The following is an 11445-nucleotide window of genomic DNA, read 5'->3' as shown; positions in this document are numbered from 1 at the left end:
CAGCAGGACTTTCTGACATGTAGCTAAGATTTTTATCACATCTGCTGTCCAGAACATCATGAGTCAGCAGATGGGAACACTAATTGTAAAGCTAAAAGCACAGGATAAAGGGCTGCAACCAGGCACTGCAGAAACTGCATGGCTTATCTCACTCTGTAGTAGCTTATGCTCTCAGTACTGAAAAAGCATCGAAGTCAGTCCTGGTTTTTCTGCAGGTTTGTTTATACCAATCCCCATAAACTTCACCTTTTTCCTTTTTTTCTCATGTTCTGTAGCTAATGAGTATTTTAATATTAAGCAAAAGCAAAGCAACAAAAGCAAGCTAAGGCTGCATATGTTTCAGTCATTGTGGTTTCTATTATTATAACAGGGAAACTCCTATAACCAAAAACTGAGGATATTAAAAATTAATGTATGATAATTCAATGTGCAAGTTTAAGTCTATTTAGCTGCTCTGAATCTTTTTTTATTAAGTGTGAACTCTGCATCTCTACTTCTTACTAAGACTCTGGGTGTGCAACCCAATCCTTGCCAAGAAAACGGAGTAACTACATCTGGTTTAGCTCATTACAAGAGTGTTTTTGTGGAACACCCCATGTATTGCAAAAAAATTCTATCTAATTTATTATATCCAAATAAGACCAATCAAAAAAGAGCTGTGTAGTTACTGCTGAGAGGTACTAGTCAATAGCCAACTTATGCCAAACAGCCCCCTTCCAAAAATTGTTTCCCTGCACCATTTCCACAGAAAACACAAAAAAAGTTCAAGCTTGACTGACTGGGAAGACTAGCAAAGTATTAAAAGATGCATACAATAAAATAGCACTCTGAAGTGACAAAACAGAAGATGTTTTATGGAACAGCTTTTACTATCAAGTACTAATACTTTGCACACTTGTCTATAGATTGCTGTTGTCCAAGGGAGGATTATTTTGATTAATTGCCACAGTTATCCAGAAACAACAGGCAATTGGCCTGGATTACTTTAACATGTGATACTCTGCTCCCTTTTTCAAATTGAAATATTACCATCAGTTAATAAATACATCAAAGTATTACACTCAAAGCAATTTTAGAGGTTAGTTAGTAAATACAATAATATTATTTTTTGCATGCTGACCTACAACATAGGCTTGACCGGTATCTTCAATGGATGATGAGTCTGATTCATTTTTCTTTCTTTCAGGGCTTCTACTTAAACCTGCATGAGATTTTGAACTTAAAGGGGAGAAGGAGAGAAAGGGAACCAGACAGAGGGGAGAAGAAGTTGGGAGAGGGAAGGATCAATGTAATAAAATAATGGTATGAATGATAAATCAAAACTGATGCAAAATGTACATTGACTGTACACAAAGATATTGCAGGGTGGTCAGAGAGACTCTTACTTGTTCAGTTTTAATGCTCCTGCTCCTGATCCAGTATCAAATTTGGGCATTTGCTGAAAGACTCTTCCCATTATGTCTTCTATTTTTTGGGGGGAAGAGTCCAAAGCAGTAATAGTATTTTTCCTTGGGGGGTAAACAGAGATGTGACTCTGACTCAGATCATGAAATGACTTGCTCATAACCCTGGGTCTTTCCTCCCATGGAGTCTTCTCATTCTTGTCCTTTGAGGAGCCAGGAAGGGGCTGGAAGAGTGAGAGCTCAGAGCAGGACAGCCTCTTCAGAATCTCTGCTTGAACAGACAGAGGTCGAACGGCGAGGCGGTTCAAAGTGCTGCTGGCCAGGCTACCAGTACTGATTGCTCGTCCCATGTTGAAACCTTTGACAGAGTCCGCGTGAAGGTTCAGGCTCCTAAATGAAGCCCTTTCTGTGGAATATTAAAAAAAACAAAACAAAACAAACCAAAAACAACCAAAAACCAAACAAATTTAAGTTATACAGCAGAGCTAGTGTGACCTCCTTGTGTAAAGCATGCATTGTAAACAACCAACTCACACGAAGCACACTTTCCCTAGATGCTCAGAAGTCTGTACCATCATACCCATCAGCTGCCTGAGAGAAGTGGGGTTGTTTAGCCTAAAGAAAAGGAGGCTGAGGGGAGACCTTCTCACTCTCTACAACTATTTGAAAAGAGGTTGTTGCAAGGTGGGTGTTTGTCTCTTCTCCCATATAACAAGTGACAGGGCAAGAGGAAATGGCCTCAAGTCGTGCCAGATTGGCTATCAAGAAAAATTTATTCACTGAAAGGGTTCTCAGGCACTGGAATGGGCTGCCCAGGGAGGTGGTTGAGTCACCATCCCTGGAAGTATTTAAAAGACAGGTAGATGAGGTGCTCAGAGATTTAGTTTAGTAGTGGACAGGTACGACTGGCCTTGATGATCTCAAAGGTCTTTTCCAACCCAATGATTCTATGATCACCAGGTACATATAAACAACCACCATGTAGTTTGCTCAGGAAGCAAAGTTTGGAGTTCATGACATTACACTAACCTGACCATCTACTACACTGAAATCCAAAAACACAGAAGAGTAGAATATTTATCCCTTTATTAGTATCAAGCCTCATATTTGCTGTTAAACTGCCGTGTCTTATATACAGGCACATCATCTCTTTCTGCAAAGCAAATAATACCCTCAAGCCAAGTGACCTGGAAGACGACACTTCCTTTAAACCTGCTTAGACAAGTCTTTTCCACAATTTGAACAAGGTTTCCTCACATCTACACTATCAAATCCTACCAAGCTTCCATCCACCCACTGCTTAGTTCTCTTTGCATGAGTCCCTGACACACTTAGAGTACAGCTGCAAAGTCATGGGGGCTTGGCAGTATCTCTACCTGGTTCAAGAACATCAGTTCACTCAAGTGCACTTGGGGACTCCCCCTGCTAGAAACATCCTAAACATTTTAGTACAGAACAGAAAGTGCTGTCTGGGGTTTGCCAGACTTTTTGACTCGTGGACTGGGATTCCCTTAAGCAGCAAAGAGAAACAGGTTTTGGATTGTAATTAAATTACCCTCAGCTGAGTCGTGGGAACTGTCTGGGTGGATGTTCTTCGCCGAAAGCAAATGCAAGATAATACAACTTAGCCTAACCCCCTCTTAATTCAGAGTAAAGCTGAGCAGGGCTCATTTCTATTAGCCTAACTGCCTCCTAAGGCTAGCAGTTAAGCTCCTGTGGCTTGGCTCTCACACAGAAACTCGATAAGCTGTGGCAACATGTTTGCTGGTTAAAGCCTTTAAAGGAAATCAGGTCATCTGAACCCTTCATAAACTTCACTCATGTCTTGGAGTCAGTTCACAGGGAAGTCTGAGGAAAAGTGTGCATATATTCCTGACTTAGGGTTAATTAGTGGGTTTTTTATACTCTATATAGAGCTAGGAAATAAGCTGCTTTAGGAAGCTGCACTGTAACTCAAAAGGAAAATGCTATTTTTTGGTAGCCATCATCCACGAGCTTAACTAAATGCTGAAGTATTCACCATTAAAGAGTGTATTTAGTAAACAAAACCACAGCACTGCCACTGCAAAAGACATTGCTTCCTCCAAAACCTAGGGCAGGAATTAACTGCAACAGTAATTCAGGCTTTCTCTACACAACAGGCATACAGATTGAGAAGATTTAGTTGTGGAAGGTATTTTTTTGTCCTTTTTAAAGGTGAATTAGTATACAACTACCACTTCTTCCCCCAGACTAAACACCTCCTCTAGCTATAGCCACCAGACAGACTAGATGAGCTGCATAAGAAGAGTTTTGCTCTATCAGACCCGAGATCCACAAATCTCAGTTTCCTGACTGACAGAAGTTATCAATGACACTTGCTCTTGCCACGTCCCCATTCTGGGGAGGAGTACCATAATAAAATAGCTAGTAATTTTTAATTTTATTTATTTTTTTTTTTTTTTTAACTTGTCTCATCTCTTCCTATTCACACAAAAAAAATGTTATTTGAGAGGCATTTTCCAACCCTTATTCTTTCTATTAGATTTACACGTGTCGAAATCATTCCTCCCAGGTCACTGAAGACATTGTGCAACAACTGAAAAACAAGTCATGGTCCATCACGGGGGCTATAAAGTGCTCTCCCTTATACCTCCATCCTCTGTTGCTATGTTCCATGAACATTTATTTGTTGTCACTATGCATGCCAGGCCTTCTCCCTTCTCTCAAAATATTTTCTCCACTCATTGGCTGAAATCAAGATGCCTTGCAAGACACTGTAATACTCTATTTCTAAAGAACCATCCAAAGTGCATTAATCTTCTGAAGTCTGGTACTCCACCTCACAAACACTGCCACTATTACAGACACATGCTTATGTTCACTGGGCTGTTGAGTCTTAAGGAAGTTTTAAAACATACACTTCCTGGGGTGATCAGCCTTGAGATAATAATATTGCCACCTGCCCTTTTCTCTACTGTTTTGCTGAGTGCTTCCAACCACCAGTTTTTACTGATTTTTTAAGGGCTCTGAGAAAAAACTAAAACAAAACTTGATGCTTCTGCAAACTAGGAATAATGCTTCCCATATACTGCCTGGGATTTCACTGCTTTAACAAGAGAAAAGCAGTACTTGTAATTAATATGCTATTTTGACAATCTGCATCATCACTGTTTTCTCTTACATGTATTATAATAGCTTCTTTTTAAAAAAATATTATTCTAGTAACTATGTTGCTAGATGTATATATGGATGCAGGGAAGAGAAACATGGCTAATCAACTTAGACCAGTAAAGTTATGACAAAAGCTAACTTTTTGTTTGAGTTTTTACTTTTAATAACCAAGTGTAATGGAATTAACCATAAAACCAATTTATTTGCTTCTGATTATGAACGACTGCTGAAATTTGAGACTTGGGATCTGAATTTGCACTGCACAGAAGCAAACTGTTATCTTCCAGACTCCCAAAGCACAATACATACTACATCTGCAAGAGCAACCACGTTCGTGCCTAGCCAAGGAAGCCTTCCATGCACTATTTTTATTTGCAATTCAGGGTAAGCAAGCACTAAATTACAGAATGGTACAAAAGTTTTAAGTCACTTGGTCTTATTTCTCTGCACTAGGTTGGTAGAGTTCAACAGAACAGAAAAAAGGCTGCATAGTTGCCACATGCCTTTCCCCACCCCCCACTTTTTCTTTTCTTTTTTTTAAATTAGGGAGCACAATCTCCACAGCAATGGGGTCAGACTCCATCCAAGCTATGATGGTAGAAGTCTGGATTAACAGCAACTGGAATGCAGACAGATAAAAAGAGGGAACAAAGAATGAATGAACATGCAGACTGACCGAAATAGCACTGCCAGGCTGTGCTGAAGGCCAGCAAGCTAAGTGAGCTCTGCTCCAAATAGTGAAGAAAATAGTACAGAGGGATTTTTTTCAATGATTGCATTCTCCAATTCAGATTTTCTGTATGAAAATATATTCTGTAGAAGAACTCTGAAGAAAACTGACTAGCACCAGTGTTGTTCCTTACTAGATCCACCAAACATTAAGTGGAATGAAGACAGCTACACCCACAGCTTACAGAGTCAGCATCACTCCCAGGTGGCCAAGAAGGCCAACAACATCCTGGCTTGTTATCAGGAACAGTGTGGCCAGCAGGACTACGGCAGTGATCAGCGTGAGGCTGCACCTCGAGTGCTGGGTTCAGTTTTAGGCCCCTCACTCCAAGAAGGACATGGAGGTGCTGGAGCGTGTCCAGAGAAGGGCAACGGAGCTGGGGAAGGTTCTGGAGCACAAGTGTGATGAGCTCGTAACTGAGGGAACTGGGGTTGTTGAGCCTGGAGAAAAGGAGGCTGAGGGGAGACCTTTTGGCTCTCTCCAGCTCCCTGAAAAGAGGGTGTAGAGAGGTGGGATCGGTCTCTTCTCCCAGGTAACAAGCAAAGGACAAGAGGAAATGGCCTCAAGTTGCATCAAGGGAAATTTAGTTTGGATATTGGGAAGAATTTCTTTACTGAAAGGGTCATCAGATATTGGAGCAGTTGCCTAGGGCAGTGGTGGAGTCCCCATCCCTGGAGGTACTGAAGAGTCGTGTAGACATAGTGCTTAAGGACATGGTTTAGTGGGTATGGTGGTGTAGGGTTGATGGCTGGACTTGATCTTAGAGGTCTTTTCCAACCTTAATGATTCTATCATGAAATGCTCCCTATTGTATTTACCTCACATGATCACACCATTTTATCTGTAATTCCACGTTATCAAACCAATTCATTTCACTTTAAGCAAAAGGTAAAAGCCCTGTCATTGAAATATCTTCAAGTTCTTTCTGAAAAAGGCCAAAAGACATTAATTAAATGGGAAAATACTATTAGTGACCTATTTTTAGATTCCTTTTACTTTAGAGGAGCTGCTGTGTGCCAGCTCTGTGTGATCTGCTCATTGTCTTTTTTTTTTTTTCATTAAAAAACCTAAACAAACTTAGCTAGTAGATTCTCTTTATAGTATAAACCCTCCAAATGTAGAGCCAAACACATGCAGCACTCAGCAGAACTACTGAAGCTCAAGTTCAGTTTTTCTCCTTACAAAAATAGATTGCTATTAAAACCCAACACAGCACCACATTCCTTACCAATATCCTGAGCATCTTGGTTGCTCTGTCTGGTTCTCATCTGTAGTTGGAATTTATGCTGGGAAGAGCAGAGGTGCAAAAGGTACTGGCAAGTCTTACTACTGTCAGTATGAAATGCATGCTTGATACCATCTGACGTGTTCTGCAAAGTTATCTTCTTCTTCTACACAATGGAGAAAGAAAAAAATTGAATACAATGACTCCTTTTAGCCTACAAAGAATTTTGTGTTTGCTCGTGCACAGTTACAGCATTCAAACTTTCCTGAAGCAAAATGCATCGATGGGAGAGATTTCTGCTAAAATTGAAAGAAATTTGAGATTTATAAAGTAGCACTTTAAAGCTACTTCTGGGCGAGCTGAGATGGTACTTTACGATTATTTAACCCATCTCTGTTACTGGTAGCCCTAAGTAATCACGACCAGTACTACTATAATTTGCAAGATGGGGTTTTCAAAAGCCTCCCAGGAAGTTACAAAGGGTGCTGCCACTCCAGAGAAAAAGAACTAGATGCCCATCTAATAATGAAATCTCTCAGTTAATGTCCCCTGTCTTAAATTCAGCTTTTTAGTAATTTTTAAATTTCAATTTACCAATTCTAGTTAAAGTCATACCACAGATGAAACAGGCTGTAGCTTTTCAGTGAGATATCAGACAGAGTTAGAAGTACTCTTTTCAGTATCTGTATAAAGATAAGCATTTGAAGCTCAACACTTCATTAAAAAATGACACATGACCACCAGATTATAGTGTACCCACTAAAGTTGCTTGGTATTGTCCAGATCAAATGGCAGCCCCTGTCATCCACTATCAACTAATTTAACTACTCTTGGAAATATATCAACTTAAAAGTAACATAGGTGCATCTCCTAGTTACACTGAGTATTGGCATTTGCCAGTTTCCCAGTCCTCTAATGCAGGATTCTCAACTCTGGTGCTCCTTCACTATCCACGTCCTGGCAGATGGCCCAGAGATGCAGTAAATGGGCAGAGCTTCTCCTCATGCTAAGAGCAGCCCTTGATCTATCTTCATGATAGTTCTTTCCTTAGAAGGCAGGGAAGTCACATTTCACATCAATAGAGATTTGCCAACACACAGGTGTTAAACACTCTTCTGAGGTTGGAACCTCAGCAGCACAGAATACAAGAAAAAAACCCCCCCAAACCCAAACACACACAAAACCACCACACACAAAAAACACCCCTCAATTTTTAAAACATCAAAACTCCTATTTCAATCCTATAATAAAACACAGCTCAGATTACAGCAGCTTAATTTGCAAAAATAACAAAACCCACAAAACCAGTACCTGGAGATACAAATATAGACTTCCTATAATAAAACACAGCTCAGATTACAGCATCTTAATTTGCAAAAATAACAAAACCAGTACCTGGAGATACAAATATAGCAATGTACACACAGACAGAGGAAAAAAGACCAACTTACACTAAAGGATATTTTCTTTGTCTCTCTCCATGGGAAGCGCAGTACAGGTGTGCGGGTGCCATTGTGAACTTCAAAAATAACCACTCCTTTGGAGCACACTCCCAGAAGGATGCCTGTTTGGGATCTCTTCTCTGGCAACACATGATGAAGATGAACCCCGTATTCTGTGAGCCTCTGACACAACTGTACAGAGCAATGCAATGAAACTTCTAAGAATATGAAGTTAAGGCTATTACAAGTTTTTAATACCTCTGTATAAATATTTTAATATATGCATATAGAGAGAGAGATATAGATTTTAGGGGGAAAAAAAAGATTCCTCTCTGCCTGGTGATTCCACGTACACAGTTTACAGATATTACAACAGAGACACATCAGCTGCTCTAGAGAGCTGTAAGTTTTGGTTGTATCTCTTGACCTGCCAAACACTACAGCAAATGAATCATGTATTTATTAAAATCAAACAACCAAAGCATGAATCAAGAATACCTGTGAGTAAATCAAAACTTGCACAAATCAATTGTTGGCAACAAATTATAACGAGCCAGATGTGTAGGGTTTGTGCATGAGGATGGTCCTACTGTGGGTTAAACCACCACACCAGATACACTTGTTATGGACACATTTCTTAAAGACAGGATTAGATTAACACTGCAATTCTGTGATCACTGTAACTGCCAAAAGACACAGTTGCACTCACGTTGCACTCCCAGTCATTCTGTCCTGGCATAAGGGACTGAGAGAATGAATCAAACAAGGGAATCTAACTGCTCTCACCACCTCCACCCCCACTCAGATTAGGTTTAGCCAGGATCAAGTCCCCTACTCTTGTTCTCAGTGATTAAGTTACAAGAACACTTCTGCCAAATAAGCAACAGCCTTGGAAGGGGCGAAGTCAGCTGAGTGCCTCTTCCATCACCTTCTCAAAGAGACTGGGAACTGCAGTAGGACTGTGTGTGCTGGTTTTGGCTGGGATAGAGTCAATTTTCTCCACAGTAGCTGCTGTGGGGCTGTGTTTTGGATTTGTGCTGAAAACAGGGTTGGTAACGAGGAGGTATTTTAGTTATTGCTGAGCAGTGCTTACACAGAGTCAAGGCCTTCTCTGCTTCTCACCCCACCTCACCTGCGAGGAGGCTGGGGGTGCACAGAAGCTGGGAGGGAACACAGCAGGGACAGCTGACCCCAACTGACCACAGGGTTATCCCAGATCATACGATGTCATGATCAGCTTATAAAGCTGAGGGGAGAAGAAGGATGTGGGGGATGTTTGGAGTGATGGTGTTTGTCTCCCCAATCAACTGTTATGTGTGATGGAGCCCTGCTTTCCCGGAGATAGTTGAACACCTGCCTTCCCATGGGAAGTAGTGAATTCCTTGTTTTGTTTTGCTTTGGTTGCACATACAGCTTTTGCTTTACTTATTTTATTTACAACCCACAAGTTTTCCTCACTTTTTACCCTTCCAATTCTTTCCCCCATCCCACCAGGGGGAGTGAGTGAGTGGCTGCCTGGTGCTTAGTTGATGGTTGGGGTTAAACCATGACACTGTGGAATTAAGAGTGTAATGGTTATTCAGTGTCTCAGCAGCAAACTGTCACCCACTGAACTCATTTGCAGCCATTGTATCAAGGCAGAACTTGATCATTATCTCATGAGCAACAGCACCAAAACCCATAATTACATTTCTTAATGGGTCCTTTTAGAATAAACCAAATATATCTGTGATTATAGTGTTCCTATCATCCTTCTTAGTAACTGCATAGAGAATTCTGCTTGGTAATACTTCTGGCTTGCTTCATACCAGGCACCATAAACAGTATTAGCTGTAACAAAACTTTTCATACTTTAAATATTTATTTTTTTCCTCAACAGAAAGAACAAAAGACATAGAGAATGCAAGATGTGCTGCTTCATAATCATAGCTTCCTTTAGAATAAACACAAAGATCAATAGTTGCTTTTAACTAGTTTGAGCTAAACCAGAAAGACTACTGATTGGAAAAAAGGACTTCCTTCCCATCTATTACAACTTCTTCTCACTTGTAATGATGTGTCTTTTGAGAAGATCTTTTAAATTTTCTTCCTTTCAGTGCTATTCAGCTGTTCTCCTGTGTTTCTGCTTGAAGTCCATGCACCCATATTCCCACAAGGAATTTTTCAAGTCACAGATGAAGGTAGCACACTGCTTGCCCACTTACCTTCAAAAATTCTAACTCTGTCTCTTTTTCAGATGCACCCACATAAGTGCTATGCAATTTTGGCAGCTCTTCCTTGATGTAGGACAGATCCAGTTTCTCCATCACTCTAGCTGGGACATAGTGTTCTAGTCTAAAATATGACATGCCATGCACCTACAAAATGAAACATTTTTGTGATGCCATCTCCATATACTCCTTGAGCACGAACTAAGCATAAACATTGATTTTACAGAAAATTATGCATTACAGCTGAGTAAAGGGAGGAAATCAGAATCTCAACCCTGACCCAGAACTTAATTTCACATACAGTTTCTTCCTATTCAAGCCTGACTATTTCCACTGAAGAGATGGTTCAACACCCAGATCTTGAACTACATTCTGCAACAGCCCTGTGCTAGACTAAAAGAAAACTTGCCCACAGCAAAAACTATCAACAGCATATCAGTTGAGCTTCCAGCTCAGGGCAGAGCTGGGACACATGTGTGGCAACTCACAGTCCATTCTTTCATTAACCACTAAGAACATAGATTCTCAGAGGTGGAAATGATGGTGTACCTCTGCCTGGTAATCTCCATACTCAGCTTGGAGAGCTAGGGATGCTAATAATAAGGCTGTCTCATCATCACAGTGCATTCTGTCTTCCAGGATGTCCTTTCGCAACTGCAGATAATACTGGTGACAGGTCAGCGTGTGCCTAGAACAGGAAAATAAAAACCACAAAAAACCCCACACCACCTTTGGTACTCTTCCTGATATTAGGTAATTTTCTAGTATTTGATTAATATCCAATTTCTTTCCATAAATTTAGGGCTTAAGGGGTTAAAAATTTTTGCATACACTCACTGTATCAGACTGACATCATCCACAAAAAACTTAATGCGAAAAAACAGAGTGAAGTTGACAGAGGGCTTGTTCTTTTTCTTCAGTTCTTCTTTCCATCCTTCTGGAGCTACTTTACTTAGCTTTAGGTCAGGATCAACGAAGAAAAATTCATTGTCTGCCATGAATGTTAAAGGGAAGCACATGGGCAAAAACATTAAAACCAAGTATTTTCTTTAACTGGATAATCAAGACCAGATTTACAATTCTGAAATTTGGGTTTAAACAGTAAGGTTTTATTGTTGACTAACAACAGCTTATAAGCACAACAGCTATTAAAGGGAACACTGACTAAGGGCAAAAGAAATCATTTAATAGTTATTCCAAAGACACCAATGGGGAAAAAAAGATAAAGTTACCTTCCCTGACAGCTACAAAATAGGAGCTTTTTAGGTTTCTTTAAAATTTC

General features: G+C 40.2%; 1 protein-coding gene across 1 annotated transcript in view; it reads right to left on the bottom strand.

The window, feature by feature from the left end:
- Positions 1–11445, bottom strand: part of PTPN13 (protein tyrosine phosphatase non-receptor type 13) — a gene marked incomplete at both ends in the record, with an annotated part of 33769 nt that overhangs the window by 19507 nt on the left and 2817 nt on the right. The window contains 7 exons of the mRNA XM_010176816.1: positions 1121–1218; positions 1386–1809; positions 6515–6677; positions 7963–8145; positions 10158–10310; positions 10713–10851; positions 11001–11154. Coding sequence (XP_010175118.1) covers positions 1121–1218; positions 1386–1809; positions 6515–6677; positions 7963–8145; positions 10158–10310; positions 10713–10851; positions 11001–11154 — 1314 coding nt within the window. The remainder of the gene's footprint in view (positions 1–1120; positions 1219–1385; positions 1810–6514; positions 6678–7962; positions 8146–10157; positions 10311–10712; positions 10852–11000; positions 11155–11445) is intronic.

The sequence above is a fragment of the Antrostomus carolinensis genome, unplaced genomic scaffold, assembly GCF_000700745.2.
Source record: "Antrostomus carolinensis isolate BGI_N321 unplaced genomic scaffold, ASM70074v2 scaffold12761, whole genome shotgun sequence".
Taxonomy (NCBI): domain Eukaryota; kingdom Metazoa; phylum Chordata; class Aves; order Caprimulgiformes; family Caprimulgidae; genus Antrostomus; species Antrostomus carolinensis.
This window is presented reverse-complemented; position numbering and strand designations above follow the sequence as displayed.